At 47.2% G+C, this 10269-nt stretch overlaps 1 protein-coding gene and 1 long non-coding RNA gene across 2 annotated transcripts; one reads left to right on the top strand and one right to left on the bottom strand.

The window, feature by feature from the left end:
• Window positions 1–5806: 5806 nt before the first annotated feature.
• Window positions 5807–6250, bottom strand: LOC135827948 (eukaryotic translation initiation factor 1A-like). The gene has a single exon (XM_065340384.1). The coding sequence runs from the start codon at window positions 6248–6250 to the stop codon at window positions 5807–5809; it is 444 nt and encodes a 147-aa protein (XP_065196456.1).
• A 595-nt stretch (window positions 6251–6845) lies between these two features.
• On the top strand, window positions 6846–10269 carry LOC135828418 (uncharacterized). Its single transcript, XR_010555662.1, has 3 exons — window positions 6846–7131; window positions 8711–8858; window positions 9391–10269. It is a non-coding gene; the product is annotated as an uncharacterized LOC135828418 (long non-coding RNA).

Raw genomic sequence — 10269 nt, 5'->3', positions numbered from 1 at the left:
TGAGTGCCCACGACGCCTGCCGCCTACGATGAGCGTCGCGCATGAATGAATGTCACGTTGAGTGACACATAGAATGCCACGACGCATAGCATGCAGTCTGACCGACATCAGTCTGACCGACATGGATACCGTGAGGTACAGCGCACGTGACTGTAGCCAGCAGCAAGATGAGCATACAGTAAAAGCGCCAGCAATAATAGCAGCATAGCACGAATCAGCCGCGCGCACGCATTAGTCTGCATTATTACTATATTTAACTACAACCCACAGCAGCTTGCGGTTAGGAGGTTAACTACAACCCACAGCAGCTTGCGGTTAGGAGGGTGCTGGCCAGCCAAGTGAAAGGCTACAGAAAGAGCAGGATCTTGGCGGAGCCAAGAGGATAGTCACGTCTTCACTGATGCGATGTCAGGTGCTGGTAGGGTAATAAGCGGCGGGCCGTAATCTCCCGCAATCTGCGCGCAAAGCAACACCACGGCTCGCCGCACGAACCTGCAGTCGCGTGTGGATTGGGTTATTGTACCAGAGGCAGACGAGCGCTGCCTGCAAGCCCTTGGAGTAACGTAGGATAAACACAGGCAGACGCGGACGACTGCCGCTCATGCAGGTTAGTGATGCACTGTTCCTGGCGCACGCCGTTGCTGTTCGCTGACAACTTTCCTGCTCCGAATACTCGTAGATAGGCGACGCAATGTAGCCAGTGGCGGGCATCAGGCGCATGCCGCAGAACTTGACAATGCACTTGGCGTACTGTCGGCACAAGTCGCCGACCTCTGCCGGAGCTCGCCGGGGCATGGTGCAAGCACTAGTCTCGTCCGCAGGAGGCTCCAATGACGATGCTGGAACGAAGGATGGGCTCTGGATTCCCAGCCATAGCCGTGCGCCCAGGAGAGACATAACGGCACTGAACACGGCCGTCACCGGGGCGATGACCACATTGTACGATCTTTTTGAGCACGATCCTGTCAGCAGGTCGCCGTCGATCCGTCGAAGCAAGAACCCGGCGATCGTCAGTGCCGTGGGGGCGAGCCACACGATGATGTTAACGTCAGCGTAAATGAAAGAGTCAACACAAGCAAATGAATCAAAGGGAACTGGTCAACTCACCTGTCATTGAGTAATATTCCGTGAAAGGAGGTCTCAGCAGAGCCAAAGCGAAATAAGCCAGGAAACGAAATATCCGAAACAGCTCCTGCAAGAAGCAGTTCCAAAGAAGTAAGTAAAGTTCCTCGCGCATGCACATCCGAAAACGGACTGCAACACAATGTCTGCCGTGCACGTCCACAGCACGCGGCTAGATTAATACCGAGCACCTTACGTAGAAACTTACGTAGCCTAAGTGAAATACCGAGCACCTTACGTAGAAACTTACGTAGCATAGCGATGTCGTTTTTTCTGCCATGTGAACACAATAATAGAAAAGCTGACAGGATCGCTTTTCTAAATAATGCCCAGCTGTGAAGGCAGTTCAAAACAAACCAACACATATGGGGCTGTTAAGTGTGACGTCACGGCCCCTTCGAGACGCATAGCAACGGAGAGCACTGGGGACAAACAAAAGTCGCGTCCACTGGATGGAACCAGTTGTCAAAGGCAACAGCATCTAAATGACTGGAGAGAGAGCAGTTTTTCTTTGCTTTTTCTTCAAGCGATTGTTGTCGCTGTTTACTTCTTGTTCTTTCCTCTACAAATCTCCTGTAGTCGTCGAGGGCCTTCATAATGGCTGTGAAATTGGCTGCCCATTGTAAAACTCCGTGTTTGAGAGTGCTTTGAAGATTCTTCGCGTCCTGATGGATCAAAGTACGAGCGATCCCTGTGGATTCGATTATATGTAGGTGAGTTGTACAAGAAATCAGTGTCTTCTTTCTGTCTCTGCCCTCAAGCTGGCACAATAATATCAGCCTATATCCATAACAGCTCGCACCTCCCGTAAACTGCATGACTTAGATATATTCTCGCCCTCCGTGGTGATTGAAGACCCATGGAAGAAGTTATTATGTTCAGAATGATATCCTGAGAATATAAAATAATTCGAGGGAATTGTTACAGGGTATTTTGGAAGGATGGGGAGACAGAGAGAGAGAGAGAGAGAGAGACAGAGAGAGAGAGAGAGAGAGAGAGAGAGAGAGAGAGAGAGAGAGAGAGAGAGAGAGAGAGAGAGAGAGAGAGAGAGAGAGAGAGAGAGAGAGAGAGAGAGAGAGAGAGAGAGAGAGAGAGAAAGAGAAGAGAGAGAGAGAGAGAGAGAGAGAGAGAGAGAGAGAGAGAGAGAGAGAGAGAGAGAGAGAGAGAGAGAGAGAGAGAGAGAGAGAGAGAGAGAGAGAGAGAGAGAGAGAGAGAGAGAGAGAGAGAGAGAGAGAGAGAGAGAGAGAGAGAGAGAGAGAGAGAGAGAGAGAGAGAGAGAGAGAGAGAGAGAGAGAGCAGTGAAGTGTTTGTCCCACTGTAATAACTCCAGATTATTGAATGGTGTATGATCTACTCGATATTTTCCACAATGGTTTTTCCTGATTTGCGGGATCTCTTCTTTTGCTGTTTGCGTGTTTACAGGAAGTGACTGTCTGGTGTATCTGCACCAGATCCTGGGGACATGAAGTCAGATGCAGAGGCAGGGTCGTCCAGTCATGCAACACTGCCGTTCTATGTGCAACGTCACCGCTAATTCCCCCGGCGAAAACACAAAAAGACAAAACACGTCAAGAGACTACAGTATTGACCGTTCTGGTAATGAAGCGTGACTGCTCTGACAGTCGATAATCGAAACACAGAGCACCAGCACGATGTTTTGATATTGGGAACCACACACCAGCTCAATTCTCAACCCCAAAAGCTCAAGCCCAAATATCGATGAATACAAAACACAGAGCGACGCAAACCAACCTGGGTCTAATGCACTGAATAGTCCTGAAATACGCAGACCACACAAAGCAGTGCAAGCACATACTGTTACAAGGTAAATGCATTGCATAACAAAGTGTAACCAAAAATACACGGGGTTATAGCTGCACACTCGTGCATGTGCTCGCTCAGCCCAAGAACACGCATGATGATAGAAATAATCCGGGGGAAACACGCTAGCACCGAAGTAAGCATCAAGACGTAAATAGTCATCATCACAAGCCCATAGCCCTAAGGCCGTCGGGGCTTCACAGAGCAAGTATGAACAAGCGAGCGCCATAAAAATCGATCCGGTGCAGCAGCGAGCAGGGACTGCACGTCAAGTGCAGTCCATGAAATAATATTATCAAGCCATGACATTCTGGGCCTGCCTCGGCCACGACTTCCAGCAACACAACCCTGAAGAACAGTCAATGACAAACAGCCGGAACGAACAATATGACCAAAAAATTGCAATTTCCTTTTACGAACAGAAACAATAAGTGGGACTTGTTTGTGAATACTATTTATTTCCTCTCTAACAGACACATTCGTCCGTAAACAGTACAGCTCTGAAAAAGTAAAAATTGCATTGACATGTACATTGGTGTGCCGAGTAGTATCATCCTTGATTACCCATCCAACCAAGACGTTATCAGGTCCCCTACCGCCGAGATCGCACGCCGAATGTGAAGTGCATCTAGCCTTGAACCTGTTGCACAAGGCACACACATATGACAAAAATGACATCCACTCCGATTATTTCCAGAGGCCAATCATAACAGAACACAGAAATGAAACCACGGGCTCAACAAAGTACATGTAAACGCAAAGGAAATTAGATAAAATAATCCATGAAGTGCTATTTTAATTCCAGCGCTGACTGCAGTGTGGCGTCGTGGCCCGATACCCGCCGAGCATAGACACAAAACTATATTAGACATACTATTTTGGAATAAAGTCATAAAGTACAGCATTCCAATGACATGACGGACACCTCGTGCAAATGCGTGGTCTGTTCATCCGGCCAACTCGGCCACGCATGAGAGTGTGTGCATGTACGCGCGCACGCAAGCGCGCGCGTGCACACACACCATGTATTCGGTGCGTATGGCGTACCTGTTGCGGAGATATGAAGATGGAATCATTATCATGATGTTACATGTACATGTACAGTGTATGTTTGAGTGTAAAGTAATATTCATTTTATTACACATTTCTTCGACACAACTTACTCCACATCTTTGCATTTCTCATAATCCATCCACCTACACTCCGTCTCAGTTGAGGAAAAACTCTACCAGGTACAGGTATACCGTGACTAGTCACCACAGCCATGTGATGACATTGGGATGGGTCCCAAGCACGATTGCACTCTCCAAATTTTATTTGTCCAGATTATCTTTGAAGACAAAATGCAATTCATAGCGGCAATCGATGGATGAAGAGAGCGTTTGTAAATACACATATCTTTCCACTTGTTCAGGAGCTTACCTTTCGGAGTTCACATCGTTTACACGATCTCTTATGCTGTCTTGCACCTTGGCTTTGTTGACCATGGATACGCCATCCCAAAAGACATTCAACAGGAGCTACTAATGCAGAGTGTTTTTCACGCTCGATCTCCGCGATCTACCTCGTCACGCCAATAAAATCCTCCGTGACACTGGCTACAGTCACAAGAGACGTCTCAGTAAGGTAATGAGCACGACAACACCGTCCAGATCAAGGACAAAGAGAAAACAAAACACTCGCTGAAAACAGCAAAGAAGAAACGAATAAATGTACACGATTCCTATAATGTTGCCACTGACAACAGGTTCGGTGGAGACGACGCTACTTTTGTTTGTCCCCAGTGGGATCGTTGCTATGCGTATCGAAGGAACTGTGACGTCATCACTTAACAGCCGCATTACACATTTGCATGACAAGGTGGTCACGTGGTCAGGCAGACCGATGCAATGACAGTGCTCATGGCAATGATAGGTTTCATGATATGTGAAAAAATTCATTTTGCCCGTACAAGAGGCTTTATTAGGTACATGAGTACGTGTCGCTGTGTGTAACCATGGACACCACTCGTCAATACTCACGCCTGCGTGGTTCTACGCTACGCCTCCAAAACCAGGTAAGTTATTATTTAGTCTTGTTTTACTAGGAAATTCCCAACAGGCGGCGACGCCTTTTTACAGGGAACCCTAGGTGGTCTCTCAACATTCGATTCACCATGTTCACGCCGTTCGATTGCTTGGAAGAAATATCGCGCTTAAATCGATTCACGAATGGATTCATGAATCACTATTCAAGTGTGTAATCGAACGCACTCAGTGAACTTGTATTCAACTAGTTACGTCACTTCCGAGGTTTCCAGCTCCCCAAGTAAGTGTGACCATCCGGCGTCCACGTCCTAGTATACAGTGCATTTTGTATGACAGACTCTGACAATGTTGAGAACTTACTTACTCACCAAGGCCACCTTTGAGAGAATGTCGTGCGAGTAGCGTCACGAAAGTCTGCGCGCGACATTCTAAAAGTCCGGGAGTGATTCGTCGCATTTGTTCAGAGGTTCGTTAGACTGTAACCTGTGGGAACGTTTGTCGCGTTTCATCTTGATACATGTACATAATTATTCCTGTACTCAACAACCGAGTTGAAACAAACTTCATCAATGTGTATGGATTTTGGTGGACTTAGCCTTTCGCATTCAAATCAGCTTCAGATGTTTCGACTTGGAGCGAGCTGAATGCAAAAGTTACCAGGCATAACCGCGGGGAGGTGCCACCGTCTATGCCCGCTAGGAGATCAACAGCTCCTTCACCAGGAAGGAACTGTCGTCATCCCATCCAAGCGTTTCTTCACGGAGTTGTCTCTCCGGCATTGTTCTTGGAGTATGCTCTCCTTTACCGTTTCGCAGCATTGTCGATTGAGTCACTGATCACGTCGTTGCATCACTGTCATCATCTTCAGGTTCTGATATGTCGTCAAAAACAACGAAATGTTTAGCATCTGGTGCGAACGTGGTGCTGTCGCTGAGCTTGGCTGTCTCTGGCAACTCTCCATAGGCCTTCAGCTTCATTGCCTCCTCGTGGCTGTACTTCATAATTACATCTGCTCTAGAATCCTGGAAGTCCCTGACGCCAATCAGTATGATGTCGCCTTGCTTGATCCAGACTTTGTTCCACCTTAACGTTCCTCGAATTTGGCAAATCCGGGTTCTAGCATCATAACACCAAGCCTCCAGGCGACAACAGCCAAACAGCTTGGTAACTTGTGCGTATTCGGTGCCATCATTTCTGAATACTAACTCTCGATTGCTGTCGGTGCGGACCGCCTTGCGTTGACGACGATTCTTTCCTCCTTTCCCTTTATTCGGCCGCATGGCTGTCACCGAATGAAAGTATGTTCTCGAACACAAGGCACAATGTGCACAACTGAATCTCTCCTTCGTAGCTTCGCGTTACACTGATAGCGATCTAAGAAATTCTGCAAGCAAAACTCTATCCTACACTCCAGTGAACTTGGGAAAAAGAACCCTAAACATGCTGTAAGCTCGCATTTATACCCTTGTTCGCCGCCAGTCACGTCGCAGGGCGCGGGCGATCGAGCTCTGGCGATACACGTGTATCGGCATCTGTGTGGTAGGTCAAGTGTTCAGGCAGTGCTCATAGACATGAGTCATGGCAATGATAAGTATGTGTCGCTGTGTGTAACCGTGGACACTACTTGACCTGTTGTTCAACGTCATGACCACGTAACCAAAAGTCTCATTGTGATTCACCTTCTTCACGCCGTTCGATGGCTTGGAAGAAACTACGCACTTGAATCGATCCACGAATGGATTCATGGATCGATTCAAGTGTGTAGTCGAACGCACCCAGTGTACTATCACCCAACTAGTGACGTCACTTCCAATCCGCGTTTACTAAAAGCTGCAGGAACCAGTAGGATCGCCAAGCCCTACTCAAGGGCCAGTTTTATTTGCAACCGCGGGAAACAAAGCCCCCATGACGCCGTCTTTTCAGGCCTTCAGGAATGGCCGAAATTCCGAAATTTGTGGAGGACTCTACCTGGCCCTCGTCGTCTCAGTGGCCGGTCAAGGGCAATCAAAGGGTGTTTTCGGCTCCGTAGGGATACCTTCTACCCCAATATGATATTAGTTTGAGGATGAGCTGCGTGAAGCGAAGTTACAGGGCTGATGTTTGTTGGACGTCGTCATTTCCATTTGCATTCATCAATCATTGGGCTCGAAAGAACTGGCTGGTAAGTGAAAACTGTATAACTGGCACTAAAGCCACTTGGTGGGTAGGTTGCCGCAACACTCTAGTTTATCAAACAACAAAAGAAAGCAGTGTGGGTGCTTGCCACACAACGCGGCACGAAATTCCCAGAGGTGTGTTGCCATTACGTGAAAATCACAACGTAATATTTTCGCACATATCAGGGGCGATATGTCTCTGTTTAGTATAGCAATCATGGGCAATGCATGTGTGACGCATCTATTGACAAAGAGCAAATGATGTAAAGTAATGTCGTGCCTTCCATAATGCTTGGACTTGAAAAAAGTAGCATTTAGCCAGTGAGTACTGTGGTACTCGAAAGATTTCCTTGAGTATGGATTTGTATTGCTCAAATAATGGAGGTGAATACGCCAGGAAATCTTTAGATTTTTCATAATATAGCAGTAGGGGATAGTCCGAAAAGATTCTTGGTACACTGCAGTATACATAATTATAATATACCATGCACATCATAAGCCGCGTCATGTTCCTGCTGTTGGAGCTGTTTGTGCTGGTACCACTGTGGTTGTCGTAGCTGAACATGATGATGCTGCTGCTGCTGTTGCTAATGAGGAGATTTGGGTTGATTATGTGACGATAGGTGCTGCAAATGGTTGTTGTCAAGGGTTGGTGCTACAGCTAGTTGTGCTATTACGACGGGTTATTTTGCAGCAACAAATTGTGGGGCTTTGAAGGGTTGTGCAGATTTGCTGCAAGGTTTGTGCTGGTGCTTGAGGTGCGCTCACGCTGCACATACTCCCCCCCCCCCCCCCCCCCCACTGAGGCCGCAATCAGGATTTGTAACGTAACTGTGACGTTCAGTTCATGTGTGTGCTGTTGCCCTTCAACTTACCCGCTTTTGCGCATGGCCACCGGTTTTGGTCGCAATGTGAGCATGCCCTCAGTGGGTTGTACTGCTGCTGCTGCTGCCACTGGCATTACCGCTACCGCTGGTGTTGCTTTTTTTTAGCATTGTTGCTGCTGTCGCTCCTCCTGGGACCCGTGTTGCTGCTGTGATCGTTATTGAGTCTGTACACTTGCCGTTGCAGTCTTGAATCTGGATCACTTTATCAATGGTCCTTGTGCACGTTGTACAGATGTACGAATTCCCGTAGTTGTTTGTATTCCTGCTTGGGTGTTTGTTGTGTGCCATACATGCACATTTGACCAATTTAGACCAATAATCATGGGAAGACAATCGCTTTTCCAGCTTCATCACTTTGGATAGAGCTCAAGACTAGCTAGATCTTCTTTGGAAAAATGGTTCCGTATGAAATGCCTTCAGGGCACGTTTCATAAAGCAAAGAGCAGTGAACACGTTTTCCTGTACATTCAACACCCAACACAGTCTACAAGATTCTATGAAATTTCTTGCATCTGTACAGCATTACTTGTTGAGTACAGAAACCCATGACTAGGCATTACATGAGTTGAAAATGTTGCCGCGGTACATGTATTTGTCGCGATGTCTACGTGTGGTATATCGGTCCTGTGGAAACCACGACAGGTGTCTTCACAGTTGATTCTTTACCACTGCGTGTTATTGTGTGTGTTATCTACAGATGTCATGGAGAACGTGTGCAGCATACCTTTCTGAACCCCGACAGACATGTGTCGGTCAACCATTGACATTATAGCAATGTATGCATGGCAGCAATGTTTATCAGCTCAGCCGAATGTCTATATGTTTCCACCACGTCGATCAGGAAGGTGTGTACATGCTTGATTCTGCATGTAACTGTGTGGCTTGGCCTCTAGCACTGTATACTATTGTGTATATTCTGCTTCAAACATTCACCACAGTGACTTCCAGAGGTTAAGACAATTTGATAGCAGTTCGAATGGCATATCTCTCGCTTGCATACGATAAGCCAAACTTGCCAAATCGCCAATTCTATGCTCACGTTGCCATGCCACGTCAATCACATACATGTATCATACATAACATTGGGCTCTTTCGATTACACATTCTCGACCCAGGTTTTATAATCCTTGAATGACCAGAATGAACAGATTGCGGCTATGTAAACAAACTACACGTAGAAATCGTAAAGGGGGATCACGTGGGATCCCGTACACCCTCGCCCGCAAGTGTACCTAGCATGGCGTGTACGTCGAGTGTGTAATTTCTGAATTCTAGAAACGACGAGATTTTGTGTAATAGGACGCGCCCATTGTAGATACTTCTTACCTTAGTTGGTGCCATTCTGGAGTTGTTGCTTTTTTGTGTTGCTGTGTGCAGGGTGTCTGGTTCTTGCCTCTGCCGCAGAAGATTCCATCGCTGCTCCAGGATTGAGTTGTAGAGGAACTGCAGCATGTCCGACCCATTTCGGTGAAGCATGATGCCGTGATTGATCAGTGATGGTGATGATGGCCTGTACCTGGTGGTCTGTGCTGGCTGGTGCACGCTACCCTATCCACAAGTTGCCTGTCAGGATGTCCAGCTAGGCATTGTAACATGTGCTGCAATACCAACCTTCTGGTGTCACCTCTATCTGGAAGTTGACTTGCAGATACTACTGTATCGGAGAACAAGTTTGGCGAGTCCCGCCGTGGCTGTTTTGTGATCGCTGTTGACGCATTCCACATGCTAGTCTATCATGTAGCTACTAAGAATTAGCATGGCGCTTTGGCATTTGGGATACGTGGCAGTGCATGTCACCCTCACAGTCGTCAGCACTGCACAGTGGCTTCGCCGGTTGGCCGGCTACTCTTCGCTGCCGGCCATTTCGCTATACCGTTATCAGGCTTTATGCGAGGCCAGCTTATACATACATTATGCTGTTGACGGCTTTCTGGCTTCGCAGTCTTGTACAGTTTGTGGATGCGTAAACTGGTATGGCTCTTCACATATTGCGCGTTCCGGGCCATATTGCTGACATTGCCGCATGTGTTCGTCCCATTTCTATTATCCAAATAAGTGTTTATTTTCATTCCTTGTTATGGTGGTATCATGGTGGTATAGTTTCCAGCCTCCACCCACTGTTTCTGATTTCGGCTGTGTTGCAGTAGCTCGCCAGTATGATAATCATTATGACTATATGACGCGAATTTCTAATAAAATATGACTGCTGAAAACCTGGCGAGAACAGACTAACTCGATAACTGGCACTAAAAAGAA

The sequence above is a fragment of the Sycon ciliatum genome, chromosome 12 (genome assembly GCF_964019385.1).
Source record: "Sycon ciliatum chromosome 12, ocSycCili1.1, whole genome shotgun sequence".
Classification (NCBI taxonomy): Eukaryota; Metazoa; Porifera; class Calcarea; order Leucosolenida; family Sycettidae; genus Sycon; species Sycon ciliatum.
This window is presented reverse-complemented; position numbering and strand designations above follow the sequence as displayed.

Bases quoted from the DNA above. Each gene is read 5' to 3' on its own strand.
- LOC135827948 (XM_065340384.1), bottom strand. From the start codon at position 6,250: ATGCGGCCGAATAAAGGGAAAGGAGGAAAGAATCGTCGTCAACGCAAG.